The 15,087-nt window shown below is 45.9% G+C and overlaps 1 protein-coding gene across 1 annotated transcript; it reads left to right on the top strand.

Annotated features, from left to right (window-relative positions):
* On the top strand, positions 1–12,237 carry LOC130130986 (uncharacterized). Its single transcript, XM_056300848.1, has 9 exons — positions 1–217; positions 3,443–3,540; positions 3,820–3,867; positions 4,121–4,213; positions 4,692–4,751; positions 6,647–6,814; positions 10,073–10,226; positions 10,457–11,225; positions 12,178–12,237. The coding sequence occupies exons 2-9, from the start codon at positions 3,462–3,464 to the stop codon at positions 12,235–12,237; spliced, it is 1,431 nt and encodes a 476-aa protein (XP_056156823.1). The 5' UTR covers positions 1–217; positions 3,443–3,461.
* Positions 12,238–15,087: the final 2,850 nt, after the last annotated feature.

Below are 15,087 nucleotides of genomic sequence, written 5' to 3'. Positions count from 1 at the left end.
TTTTAATGAGGGTTCCGCGTTGCTGTCGGGAAGATATGTTTTGACGACGTAAAAGAAGTTCCTACGCGGTTACTGCTCGGCTCTGTAACGGTACCGGCTGCCGCCGCCGCCGCCTTGGCTCGGCCCCAGTCAGCGCCTGAGCTGCTCCGGGTGACCGCTGTGTTCACTCCTTCAGCGGGATGAGGAGGCGCTCCTCTGCCGGGGGAGAGCCCAGCGGGTACGTATGATAGCTGCAGTTGGTCGAGCGCAGCTCTTGTCGTGTCGTGGTAAACGTAAAGGAGTTCACCGACTCGTCGAGACGAGCTATGACCGTCGTTAGATCTGCGCCGATTTTGCGCAGAGGAGAGTCTCCTGGGGGCAAAAGTGCGCGTTGTTGTCGCCGGCCTCTTTTTCTACGAACGGCTCCGTTTGTTATCTCCATGTCCCCCAATCCAAATACACATATGTCGTTGCACGCTTTGTTCGCAATAGAGAATGAGAAAGCACGGCGTTTTGCGAGCGACGGTTATAACGAGACATAGGGTTGTGCTATGAAGCGTGTACACGACTTGATTTTTTTTTTTTTACACTTTTTGATGTGTAAATTTACGGACTAAGGACGGTGACTTTAGTTTTGAGTCACAGGTTTGAGTCGTGCCTCTCAATTGTAATGGAAACGCTTTAATAATAATAATAATCCATCCCGTCCATTATCCGGACCGTTTATCCCGCTCTCAGGGATGCTGGAGCCTATCCCAGCAGCCATTGGGCGCGACACACACACGCGCGCGCGCGCACACACACACACACACACACTTTAGTGCGGCTGATTCACCTGACCTCCATGTCTTTGGACTGTGGGAGGAAACCGGGGCCCCCGGAGGAAACCCACGCAGACACGGGGAGAACATGCAAACTCCACACAGAGGACGACCCGGGACGACCCCCAAGGTTGGACTACCCCGGGGCTCGAACCCAGGACCTTCTTGCTGTGACGAGACCACGCTAACCACTGTGCCACCTAATAATAATTCTAATCATTACATTTATATAGCACTTTTCTAGACACCCAATACCCTTCACATTGAAGGGGGTAACTCACTTCAAGCACCACCAACGTGTAGCGCCCACCTGGGTGATGCACTTTATTCATTACTTCGTCCGAAAAGTAGTTACACTACTCATCACTTGTGCGTTATTCACTTAAACCAATATAAGTCCCCGCTAAAGTGAAAAAATCGTGTCTTCCTCTTATTCTTCGGCAAGATGCTGCATTATTTTTTATCACGCAGAAAAGTACAGGGGTCAACGGCCTGCTTGTACACGCTGTCGCAGTTCGTTTACGCATGCGCACATCTAAGAGGCATACACTGGGATCAACCGTATATGTCAATGAACCAAGGAGGATCAGCAGCAAAATCATTCTTTTTGGCAGAACAAGCACTAAACGTGGTGAACAAAGTCAGATATCTGGGTCACATCATCAGGGAATGATCTGTGTGATGACGATGATGTGCAGCGCCAGTGTTGCAAACTGTATGCACATGCCAATATGCTGGCACGCAAATGTCATATGTGTACAGATGAGGGTAAGCCTGCTCTTGTTAGGGCCTACTGTACTCCACTCTGTACTGCTCACTTGGGGTGCGATTATAGCCAAGCAGAAATGAAAAAGCTGCAGGTAGCATGTAATGATGCGTTCAGAGTCTTGCTCGAGCTTCCAAGATGGACAAGTACAAGTCATGTGTTTGTGACTAGTAATGCACAAATTTATGTGTTGATTCATCGATTCCAAGAATGCAATTATAATGCTCTTAACTGGGCCTACACAAGGTGACACCAGGTACTCCTTGTTGCTGGAAACACTGGAACAAATGTCTGTATAGCTTTTAATCATTGTGGACTTGTGAACGGCTGTTGGCTATAGTTTTGTGTTGTTGTATTTTTCTCTTTAATATGGACCTACCCATGTGTCTGAATAAAGTAAGATTTGATTGATTGATTGATTGATTGGAGGATGGGGTTATTCTGTTGAGACCCTATGTGTAACGCAGTCAGGTTATCATGTCAGTAGCTGTTAGGATTACAGACCTTTTCAACTGGACTGCCTTTCACTGCATCTTTTTAGAGATGAGTGATGTGATCGCACTTAAAAAGACATGTGTGGTCCCCAACACAAAATAAGGAAATTGCATAAAATGCATTTTACTTGGATGTTTTTTTGTTTTTTAATGCCCTTTTGATAGGCTAGTGGTTAGGCTTGGGCCACGCGACTTACATCCTGTGCGTGACTGCTACCTCGCTGAACTGCTGCGGCTTGCACATGTGTGGTGTCCACACAGACAGCTGCTGCGGCGCTGCTGCTACCAGCCCTATCTTTCCACATTGAGGTTGCCTTTGACCATGGCCATCAATAATCGAATGTTTCATTTCATTATAATATTCCGTGAGGTTTTTTCAATTCGCAAATCTGGGGTTACCCCCCCCCCCCTTAATGTTCTGTTAACTTATTAACATAATGTAATTATAGCCTACATGGGGTTTCTGCTATGACTCTATAGTACACCTTTAGCTTCCACTTTCTCCTAACATGCCATTGCTAAAATGGTTTTTAAAAAAAAAAATTTTGGGCATCCGGATAGCATAGCGGTCTTATTCTGTTGCCTACCAACACAGGGATCTTGGTTCGAGTCCCTGTGTTACCTCCGGCTTGGTCAGGCGTCTCTACAGACACAATTGGCCGTGTCTGCTTGAGGGAAGGCGGATGTGGGTATGTGTCCTGGTCGCTGCACTAGCGCCTCCTCTGTTCAGTCGAGGTGCCTGTTCAGAGGGGAGGGGGGAGGGGGGAATAGCATGATCCTCCCTTGTGCTACCTCCCCCTGGTGAAACTCCTCACTGTCAGGTGAAAAGAAGCAGCCGGCGACTCCACATGTATCGGAGGAGACATGTGGTGGTCTACAGCCCTCCCTGGATCGGCAGAGGGGGCGGAGCAGCGACCAGGACGGCTTGAAAGAGTGGGGTAATTGGCCAAGTACAAATGGGGGAGAAAAGTGGGGGGGGGGTTTCATGTCTGTGACATATTCTACAGATATAGACGTTGAAACTATAGTGAAAGGTGTCAGTTATGTAATGTAATGTTGCTGGTATGATGTCAATATGACCATCAACTGATCATTTTCACCATGTTTTTGCTGAACCATGCGCCTCATGCATCGTTGCAGCCACGCCGCTCACGCGGGCTGTGTGGATGCTCTAACCTGTTAACATGGGCACCAGAATGAAAAGCAAGAGGTTCTGCAGCGCACACGCACCGCTCAGGTAGGCGCTGTGGCCCGTCTGAGCTGTTGCATTGTTTTCTTTTGCACCGATTTTCTTTTCTACCGTAATGTTTCTCGACTGTAAATGAAAAAGGTAAGCTTTTCGAAAGCAGCACAAACGGATAACCTATTGGTCTATATTTCAGACTGTGTCGCCAGCGTTAGATGGACTCGACACCCAGCCACCTGGTTGCCATGGCAACCCCTCGACCCTTGATTACGGTGAAGGATGAATCCCTAGATGGTGAGAATATGTGTGTGTTTACGTGCTTCCATTTGAATGTGTCCATTTGATAGGAACTAGATTAATTCATCATATTCCGCGGTGTGCTTTGCTCTTTTCTCATTTGTTTGATGGGAATAAACTTCTGTATTAATATGGATTTGTTTTTGTTACTTATTTTTATGACAGGTGTTATTTGTGGATGGTCAGGGAATTGGTTGCAATGGGATTATGGTGTTATGTAGCAAAACACACTTTCTTATTGCGGAGATTTAACCTCTTAATCTTTTTGATCTGCAGACACAGCCATCTTAGTGAAAGAGGAAGACGAAGATCAGCAAGAACTCTGTAAGTCACATGATAGAGAAGACAGCTAAGACTGTTGAAACTGGTTGATATGTGTAACTAACTGAAACACATGAAAACTGAAATACAGATGCTAAGAAATGAGGTGCTTTTCAAAACTCAGCTGCCCATTGCTGCTTTTCAATCTATCCATGCATCCATCTGTGTCCATCCATCCATCATCAATTTATTGGTCTGTCCGTCAATCCATCTACCCATTCATCCAACCCATACGTCCACCAATCCATCGATCCAGCCAATGACCACCTCACTCCAGCTAAATATCCAGACCCAGTGGGAGACTTTTCTCCTGATGTCAGAGGGCAACTGGAAAACAAGCAGGGCATCTGTAAGTTGTACTTTTCCTCCCCCTTTTTTCTCCTCTCTGTTTTCCCATTGACATCACAGCATGTTTCACTGTGGTCCCGCTACTTTCAGTTTAGCATCGTAACGGTAGCAGAATGCACATCCGCATTGATTAAGAGTTTATCTTAAACAGTGCCTTCATGTTTGAGCCAGATCACAGAAAAAGACATACCCAAAATTTCTCTAGCTTTTAGAGAGTTTTGTGTTTTCTTCTTCTAAGTTCGGCCTAGATTGTCTGTGTATTTGCTAAAGAAGAGCCTTTGGCCAAAAATTGAGTGTTAGCTCTTCCCAGGACCTCCATCAGTAAAATGAACAGAGGGTTCTTTGTTCTCTTTTATTTCAACTCAGAATTATGATGGAAAAAATATTGGACCTCTTTTATCTCTGTAGCAGGGAACACTGTCCAAAATGTGATTCTAGAGTTAGGTTAATCTTTTGTCACGTCTCAATATTTTTTTCAGGTACACCACTGGACATTTCCATTGTGGTGAAGGAGGAGCCCCTAGACCAACTGGAGCAGTGTAAGTTGAATCACATTTCCCAAGTCATTATGCATGCTCAGTATTCCAGGTAAGGAAATCCCAGAAAGTTGAATCAGTTCATCTAGACAAAACGTTTATTGAGAGAAATGTTTCATCACTCATCTAAGTGACCTCTTCAGTCTCAACTGACTGCAGGTATCACCACCCTTATAAGCAATACAGTAGCATAACAACCGAAACCAATGATCGGTTTCGTATGCAAATTGCCATGATCATTAACTAGAGTTACAATGGCAGTGTGTACTATTCATAGAGGATTGGGGAATAGTTGCATTCACAGCATTGTAAGATGGTGACACATGTACTCTTGCCCCCCCGGTTCAGGGAGGTTCATTCCCGCTTTACGTAGATGGCTTCTTGGCTTTCTGTTCAAACCAGCGTAGTAGGTAGGAGGTAGTCCGTATGAAATTACAAAATGACCCCACCCTTAGCAATAGGACCACCTTTAACACTGACCAAGTTGGTCTGCCCCCGAAGCTGTCTTCACTCCACGTACTTCTTATAGGGGGCAGTACTATAGACAGAAGCATGGGTGTGCTATGTGACCCAGTTTCATCTATAGTGGCCAACTTGTATATGGAGTAAGTGGGAAAAAGGGCTCTGATGTCCGATCCAGGGAGACCACCTAGCCATTGGTTCAGATTTGTGGACGACACGTGGGTTGAAATTAAATCTCAGGAGGTACCACATTTCACAGAACACATTAACTCTGGGCAACCATATCAAGATCGCCAGGTAGGATGTGAAAAATGACGGGTTAGAGAGAGGAGAAGGACAACAGCTGCCTAAGGGTAAACCAGTAGTGATTCCATATGTGACAGAGTGTTGGAACAGTTGAGATGTGCATTTTTCAAACACCGCGTCTCAGTTGCTTTCAAACCCCAAAACATAATGGGCCAGAAATTGGTCCACCCCAAGGATCGGGTCCCCCTGTACAAACAGAGCAATATAGTGTACCCTATTAAGTGCCAGGAGGATTGCCGTGAATTGTACATCGGGAAAACCAAACAGACGCTGGCCAAGAGGATGGCACAGCACAGAAGAGCTAACATGACAGGCCAGGACTCCACAGTCTACACCATCTACAGGCCAGTGGCCACTCTTTCAGGGATGAGGATCTGCACATCCTTGATAGGGAGGAACGCTGGTTTGAATGGGGAGTCAAAGAGGCCATCTATGTGAAGAGAGAGTGACCATCCCTGAACTGGGGGACAAGAGTACATCTGTCACCATCTTACAATGCTGTGATTGCAACTGTCTTGATGTATGTTCAATCATCCAGGTAAGAAAATCAAAGAAGGTTGAATCAGTTCATCTGGATACAACGTTTATTGACAGATTCATTTCATCACTCATCTGACATCTTCAGTCTCGACTGACTGCAGTTATGCCCACCCTTATAGACAATACAGCTGCATAACGACCGAAACCAACGAGCAGTTTCATATGCAAATATGGACGTGACCACGAACTAGAGTTTCAGTGGCCATGTGTGCTATTCACAGAGGATTTGGGAATGTTTGCAATCACAGCAATGTAAGGTGGGTGAACAGCGACCTAGTTAATGGTCACGCCCATATTAATTGCATTTGAAACTTTCGTTGGTTTCGGTCGCTATGCCACTGTATTGTTCATGAGGGTGGTGATACCTGCAGTCAGTTGAGACTGAAGAGGTCACTTAGATGAGTGATGAAACATTTCTCTCAGTAAACGTTGTGTCCAGATGAACTGATTCAACTTTCTGTGATTTCCTAAGTCAGACATAGGAATGGCATAGAGCATCCGGTCAATTTTCAAAATAAAACACCCTGTGCAGACTCCCGATCATATATCACATCACTACATCAACATTACGTCATAACCTGTGGCACCAGGCCTGAAGTCAACCAGTCAGAGGATTTTTGAAACCATGGACAACGAGAGGTTCATCTTGGAAGTGGAAAAACACAAGGTGTTATATGACGCCACAGATCCTTTTTATAAGGACAACACCAGAAAGGACAAGGCGTGGAATTCGATTGGAGGAGTTTTTGGAGTGGAAGGTGAGTAAAACCTAGTAATTAGCTACCATATAAGTAAGTGATTTTGCCTGACTTAATGAATGCGACTTGTACAGTCAAGTACTTGTAAAGAGCCATTCAGTAGTTATCCACCTTGAAAACCCATTAAAAAAACAGTTCAGTAACCGTGCATTCATTTCACAGGGCCTGTGAGGTATTATTTGCTATAGGTGGAGGTGGGATTACATCAAGGATCGGCTCTGAGCCCTTTCTTGTTTGCAATGGTGATGGACAGGTTGACGGACGAGATCAGGCAGGAGTCTCCGTGGACGATGATGTTTGCGGATGACATTGTGATCTGTAGCGAGAGTTGCGAGCGTAGCGAGAGTTGCGAGTAGCGAGAGTAGGGTGCAGGTTGAGGAGAGCCTGGAGAGGTGGAGGTATGCACTGGAGAGAAGAGGAATGAACGTCAGTAGGGGCGAGGCGGAATACCTATGCGTGAAGGAGAGGGAGGACAGTGGAATGGCGAGGATGCAGGGAGTAGAGGTGATGAAGGCATATGAGTTTAAATACTTGGGGTCAACTGTTGAAAGTAACGGGGAGTGCAGAAGAGAGGTGAAGAAGAGAGTGCAGGCAGGGTGGAGTGGGTGGAGAAGAGTATCAGAAGTGATTCGTGACAGAAGGGTACCAGCAAGAGTTAAAGGGAAGGTTTACAGGATGGTTGTGCGACCGGCTATGTTATATTGGTTGGAGACAATTGCACTGATAAAAGACAGGAGGTGGAGCTGGAGGTGGCAGAGTTGAAGATGCTAAGATTTTCACTGGGATATGAGGAAGGACAGGATTAGGAACGAGTATATTAGAGGGACAGCTCAGGTTGGACGGTTTGGAGACAAAGCAAGAGAGGCAAGATTGAGATGGTTTGGACATGTGTGGAGGGAGGAGAGTTGCTGGGTATATTGGGAGAAGGATGCTGAATATGGAGCTGCCAGGGAAGAGGAAAAGAGGGAGGCCAAAGAGGAGGTTTATGGATGTGGTGAGGGAGGACATGCAGGTGGCTGGTGTGACAGAGGAAGATGCAGAGGACAGAAAGAGATGGAAAACGGATCATCCGCTGTGGTGACCCCTAACAGGAGCAGCCGAAAGTAGTACTAGTAGTAGTAGTAGTAGTAGTGGTAGTGGTATCAATAAATAATTACATTTTGTAAAGATGCTTTTCAGGTAGTTTGTATAATTTTTTTCAGTTAGACTATGTTTCATTTTAACCATTTGTTACTTATGATGTTGTTTTACATTTCTTGAAATATAGAAGAGCATTGGAAAAAAACTTCACTTAGCTATGGTATTGTAGGGTTATACTATAATACCATATCAAATACAGTCTACTGTGGTGGGCGTCCTTACACTAGCCTTTCTTATGCAAATGTGAATTGCTGATTAATGGCTTTACAGAGTGGCATGACCTCTTTTCCTATGGATGACAAGGTTTGGGTGATAGTTTTACAGCCACACCTTTAAATGTTGTGAATGTGCTGACAAGAATACTTGGGCAGACTTCAGTTCTCAGACAAAAATGTTTTTTTCTCAAATTTTATTTTCAAAAAGAAGACACTGTAAAAAGAAATTTTCATGAATACAACAATAACTTGTCTTTGGGAGCATAATCACTTATCACCTTTTTACAATCTTTTCCTAGCATGATAAAAAAAACAACAAATCTTGGCATCTGGGTGGCGTAGCGGTGTATTCTGTTGCCTACCAACATGGCGATCGCCGATTTGAATCCCCGTGTTACCTCCGGCTTGGTCGGGCGTCCCTACAGGCACAATTAGTTGTGTCTGCGGGTGGGAAGCCGTATGTGGGTATGTGTCCTGGTCGCTACACTAGCGCCTCCTCTGGTCGGTCAGGGGGGGAGGGGGAACTGGGGGAAATAGCGTGATCCTCCCACGAGCTATGTCCCCCTGGTGAAACGCCTCATTGTCAGGTGAAAAGAAGCGGCTGGTGACTCCACATGTATCGGAGGAGGCGTGTGGTAGTCTGCAGCCCTCCCCGGCAGAGGGGGTGGAGAAGCGACCAGGATGGCTCAGAAGAGTGGGGTAATTTGCCCGCTACAATTGAGGAGAAAAGGGGGAGGAAAAAAAAGATTAATAACAAATCTGAAAAACAACAGAGAGCTATTTGCAAACTAATATGTACAATTTCTTTGGGTCCACGATAACCTTTTTGGTCATGGTATCGCACCATCCTGCCCTGCCAAGACAGACTGCCTTCAGGAGAGTTGAAGAAGGTGTAGAAGACCTCCCTCACATTACAGGCCTCCCTTGATGCCCTGTTTCCCCCCATGTTTCTTACTGGTGCCATGTGTCTCCCTAGCTGCTCTTCCTCATCCAGCAACCTCTGGTTTTTGCTGGGGGCAGGCAGGAAGTTGTGTAGGATAAATGCAGCCACCACAAGTGTGTCCACATTTTGGGGGTGCAGGTTTATTTTTGCGATGAAATATTCTCCCCCCGGAGGCCAGAATGCGGAAGGCATTTTCCATCGCCATCCTTGCTCTTGAAAGTTGGAAAAGCTCTTCCGATGAGTGAGGTTCTGTCCGGGGTATAGTCTCATCAAGTCTGGCTTCAGTGAGAGAGCTGCGTCACCCACCATAAAGAATGGTACATCACCCATGTGAGCAGCACCAGACAGAGAGGTACTGGGTGGCACATTAAGTGCTCTGGTCTCCATTCCTCTCCCCAAATCTGATCCGGCATACACCCCACCGTTGCCGGTTCTTCTGGAGTCCCCCACTTCTTGCAGTTGAAGTACTGCTTCCAGACAGTGGTGGTGCCCGTGTGGCGATTTTGGAAATTCAATTTTTCCCCAGAAGCCTTGTGCCACCTCCTTAGGAACCTCTCCATCATCACTTTTTTTTTAAAGATTATTTTTTGCCATTATTATTGTTATTTTTTATTTTTTATTTTGACAGTGAAAGGCAGACGGGAAGTGGGAGGGGGGGGGTATGACATGCAACAAAGGTCGCTGGCTGTATTTGAACCAGCAACGGTTTCGACCATGTGGTATGTACTACGGGGGCACCCCCATCACTGGTATGTGGCTACAGAGGGGCCCCCATCACTTTTTCAATGGCTGCACACACCATGAGGACAGAGTTGATGACAGTTGTTCACCCTTGGCGACAGCTGAACGCTCGGCTGACCAGTGAGTCCCCGGAAGACAAGTACCTGTGAGGGACGAAAAAAGCAAAGATAACTTACATGGGAAAGTCTTTTCTTCATCTGCCTCTCTTCTTTCTTTCAGTCGATGTTTGCAAGGTGAGATGGAAAGCATTAAGGGATGCTTTTGTGAGAAGCAGGAAAAAAAATCTGCCAAGTGGATCAGCCGGTGGCAATCAAAAGGACTGGAAGTATACAGAGATAATGTCCTTCCTTTTGCCCCACTTACGGCCAAGAAGGTCTGTATGAAATTATTTTATCCAGTGTAGTTTTCATGAAATAATTAGTCTTTACCAATGTGATAACAGTATCGGTGACTATAGCAACACAGTTTTCATGGTGTATTGCAAAGGTGGTGAGAGATTATAAATTAAAATTGTGAATTTCCTATGCAAATTATTCCTACATAAAGGAATTGCAAGGGCTAATTTGTTTCTTGTTGTTTTTGCTGATTTTTGTTTTTATATAGTTCAAAAAGCAACTTGTGCAATCCACCAATAGTGGATGTTGAAGACAGGGAGAGATGTGGTACCCCACAATCGCTATCTGGATCTGAGGAACCATCCAGTTGCAGTACCCCTGGTAATTTACAGCAAATACAGAGGACCACATCTAGATCTCCGACCCCGTCGCTTTCCATACCCACAACCTCCAGGGAGAGGGAAAGGCCCTCTAGGTCCCGTAGCCCCAGGGAGCGGCTGTCCAGACCGGCAGTGGCCCAACGTGCTACAAATGACACAAGGAGGAGGCCACAGACCTCAGACATTGGGGAGTGGCTGATGTCCATTCTTGAAGAGCCAATTCCCAAACCACATATGCCAGATGATGAACTTGATGAATCTTACCACTTTGCACTAAGCCTTGTGCCGATCTTGCACAGACTGGATAAAGACAGGAGGCAACAGGCCAAAATAAGTATTTTGAACAATTTACACAACCTTGAAAAAGGCACTGCCCAACACCACCAAACTACTGTCCCCCCACAACTTATAGCTGGTTTGCAGCCCATTCATCCTCCATCGCACACACCACAACCTCCCCCCACTCAGGAAATCACTGGGCACTCCAGTTGCACCTCCAGGCCCGTAGGCTTTCGGCCAATTCCCCATCCTCCACAAAACATCACAACACCGACAGGGCCATATACTCAAATGCTGCCCTCCAGCAATGACCCGCAATGGGAAGATAGCAGTACTGGGGGTCTTACTACACAGACCTGTAATACAGAGCAAAATATGGTAAATTGTAAATAAACCTAGCACAAAAAGTAAGGAAATTTGTGTTTGGTAGATTATTTCTTTGTTGTAACAATGCTTCTTGGCAATAAATCTTATATCAGGCAGCTGATTGTCAGCTTCTGGGGTGCTAGAAGCTCAAAACAAGAGTCAATAGCAACAGCAAAATAAGCTGTTTGGCATTGGCAGAGAAGATTTGGCAAATTTTTCATGGGCGCAACCCACATACTCAGCTCTGCTGCTCATCCCACAAATGCATGTGGCGCCATTTAAAAGGGAAATAAACAGGCTTTCCAACGGTATAAGATTTATTGCCAAGAAGCATTGTTGCAACAAAGAAATAATCAACCGAACACAAATTTCCTTACTTTTTGTGCTAAGTATAGTTACTGGTTATCTCCACCAGGCGGTAGCATGGGCTAGCAGTTAGCTTAGCCTGCCCCTGCTTCCGCGTCTTGTCAGACCGCCCTTGGTGTTACCTCCTAGGGCGCAGCTCCAGGCAGGGCCGTGGTCCCTGGGCCCACAGGACCTAGCAGATCAAGCTCTCTCAGCCAATCCAGTGCCAGCTCTCCCAGAAAAGTTAGACACAGATGTGGACAAAGACACTGCCTGGACGGTACTAGGTGAGGCTGCCACAAACGTGAATTCGCACCGCCATCTTCCCACACCAGTATTGGGTGAGGCCGCTGCAAACGTGAATTCGCACCACCATTTCCCCACACTGGAAGCGGAAATCAAAACGTGTGAATTTATTTTGAAAAGGCCTCTTGTTGACTTTGCTGTTTAGTAAAAATAGGTACATTTTTAAATCTAAATTTTGTAATATTTCCACAGACTTAAGAATGTTGAACAGTTATTTTGCAATATTAAAAAAAAATTCCTTTGATTGAGAATTTTGTATATTAAATTTTTCATAAGCTTGTGGTCAGTGATTTCTTGTCTGTGAAATTTGCAGCTTCACTCCAACAGCCAGTCTCTGGGTGCTATGGCAGCTGCAGCGGCGTCTCTACATTAGGGGTCGGTGCAGCCTGGCCCCACCAGATGTCACGTGGAGCAGTGCACGAATTGATCAATAACTTGGTGTAACAAGTAATATACATATTTTTTCTTTGTAACTAACATTGTTGCACATTTATTACATATGACAACGGTAGCGCTGTCTGATACAGTCCAAATATTTTCCTGTACCTGTTGCATAAAGGTCAGTACTTCTAGCAGTTTTTGTTTGGTGAGCATGGGGCTGGCCCGTCAGTGTTTGTTAAACCAAGTGAGCAGTTCAAAACTTTGTGCGCATGTTCAGCGCGCTTGCAGCAAGCTGCGATGTACTGTGTTTCTGACACCTTTCTATTATAGACAGCCTTAACTTTTTCAGCAGTTTGAGCTACAGCAGTTCTGTGGGATCGGACCAGATGGGCTAGCCTTCGCTGCCCACACGCATCAGTGAGCCTTGGACACCCATGACCCTATTGCTGGTTCACCGGCTGTCATTCCTAGGACCACTTTTTGTAAGTACTAACCACTGCATACCAGGCATACCCCACGAGACCTGCCATTTTGGAGATGCTCTGACTCAGTCGTGTAGCCATCACAATTTGGCCCATTTCATAGTCGCTCAGATCCTTATGCTTGCCCATTTTTCCTGCTTCCAACACACCAACTTCAACAACTGACTGTTCACTTGCTGCCTAATATAGGTGCCATTATAACAAGATAATCAGTGTTTTTCACTTCGCCTGTGGGTGGTTTTAATGTTTTGGCTGCTCAGTGTATATGACTGTATAGTTGATATTGATCATGTTCCACCTCACGTGGCCATAGACTGTAGCATAAACAGTCATGGGGAATCACTCCTTGAATTTCTCAGGGACTGCAAATGTGTCCTAAATGGCAGAAAAAAATCCCGTTAATGACAATTTTAGATCTATGTCATCAAGAAGAAAAGCAGTTGCAGACTATATAATAACCCCCCATGATTGTCTGGACACTTGTATTGACTTTAGAGTGATCACCTCATCTGAGCTTCTGAACAATAACCCTGCCTGTATTGTCCTTATAGGGGAGCGACGCCGGTTACCGGACCATTCTTTGTTCATGCACAAATCTAAAATTAATGCTACTATTGAGATGTAGTCTTCTGAAGTTGATTCTGGGGACGTCACTCAGAATCAGCTTCAGAAGTCAGAAAGGGACATATCAGAAAATGGGTAGGACTAAGCCATATGGGAGTGCAGAACCCAAAGAACTTTGGAATGATAAAAGACAGATAGAAGGGGGATTTCTAAAATGTAAGGACCCATTGATCAGAAGTCACTTAGGGATCAGTACAGGAAAACTCAAATTATTTTTGATAAGAGAATGCGGCTCTACAAAAGGCAGTCCAGAAGAGGACAAGCATTAGAGTTGGACCAGTTACAAAGTAACAACTCACAACAGAGTCCAGTAAGAATGCCACCCCCACATTTGTATGAAATCCTTTCTCCAGCTTCAGTTTTCTCCAGGGATCAAACACTGCTCTGACATTTATTTGGAGTCTGCTTGTGTCCATGGCTCTTCTCAAGTCAATGTCGGATCGGGTTTTATGTTTTGCTCTCAGAAACTGAGTTGCGTCTCTATTGTCTGCCGACATTGCTATGAGCTCAGAGGAAATCGTCTAGCAGTGCAACAGCTCCATGCTCGTGGCATGCGTGCATGTCCTCATGCACATGCTTGAAAATCACATGACGCTCGCATTTTTGCAATGGTACAGAGACCCACTTTGCTCAGTAGAGCGACCAGTAGCCTAAAATTCTGCAGTACATCTTTAGCTTGTGTTTTTCCTCCCTAATCTTTATTACAGTTGCCTAGCTGCACTACCTACCTCAAGCCATTTGTTCATCTCTGATCTGGAGTATTTCTGTCTTTCTCTCTCTCCCAGTAAATACGGCACCTTACAGCACATCAGCAGAGAAACATCTGGCTAGCCACGCTGTGGAGAAACCATATCGGTGTGTGCTGTGAAGGAAGAGCTTCAGCCAAGCTCAGCACCTGATGACACACCAACGTGTTCACGCTGGAGAGAAACTGTTTCATGGTAGCCAGCGTGGGAAGAGCCTCACCACAGAGTTCTGCTCCAGAGCACACCGGCGTGTTCATACAGGGGAGACGCCCTTCCAGTTCTCCTTTTGTGGGGGGAAGAGCTTTCCAACAGATGTTAGCCTCCGGGTCCACTAGCGGGTTCAAACAGGTGAGAAGCCTTTTTCCTGCGATGTTTGCCTGAAGAGCTTCACCACAGAGGGGAGCCTGAAGGTTCACCAGTGCACCCATACTGGCGAAAAGCCTTATTACCGTATCCAGTGCAACAAGAGTTTCAACCAGCTGTCGCACTTGCAGCGGCACCAGCTCTGACACACGGGGGAGAAACCGTACCAATGCAACCTATGTCAAAAAAAGCTTTCACCAGGGTGAGCACCTTGTGCAACACCAGCAGACTCATTCTAATGAGAGATCTTACCAGTGTGATGAGTGCGGCAAGTGTTTCCACAGAGCTGACTACCTCGCCACGCCGTCGCACCCACACCGGGGAGAGCCGTTACGTCTGTGGGCAGTGCGGCAGAGATTTCGGCTGTCTGGGAATTTTGAGAAGCATCAGCGCATCCACACTGGAGAGAAGCCATTTGTCTGCATCCAGTGTGGCGAGAGTTTCTGTAGCAGTGCATCCACAGAGGTGAAAACTCTTTCTCCTGTGACAAGTGCGGACATTGTTTCAGCCAATCGGGAGCATCACGGTCACATGACTGCAATCACACTGAGGGAGAGAGCGAGACTTCCAATTTAAGCAGAGGAGGACAAGTTTCTCTCGGCACGTAGAGTTGAAATCCCACCTGTG

This window comes from Lampris incognitus, chromosome 20 (assembly GCF_029633865.1).
Source record: "Lampris incognitus isolate fLamInc1 chromosome 20, fLamInc1.hap2, whole genome shotgun sequence".
NCBI classification, from domain to species: domain Eukaryota; kingdom Metazoa; phylum Chordata; class Actinopteri; order Lampriformes; family Lampridae; genus Lampris; species Lampris incognitus.
This window is presented reverse-complemented; position numbering and strand designations above follow the sequence as displayed.

What these genes read in the sequence shown, in the direction of transcription:
- LOC130130986 (XM_056300848.1), top strand. Translation starts at nt 3,462, where the DNA reads ATGGACTCGACACCCAGCCACCTGGTTGCCATGGCAACCCCTCGACCC. An exon ending in GGAAAACAAGCAGGGCATCT is followed by an intron (nt 4,214 to 4,691) that starts GTAAGTTGTACT and finishes TATTTTTTTCAG; the next exon opens with GTACACCACTGGACATTTCC. An exon ending in AGGAGTTTTTGGAGTGGAAG is followed by an intron (nt 6,815 to 10,072) that starts GTGAGTAAAACC and finishes TCTTTCTTTCAG; the next exon opens with TCGATGTTTGCAAGGTGAGA.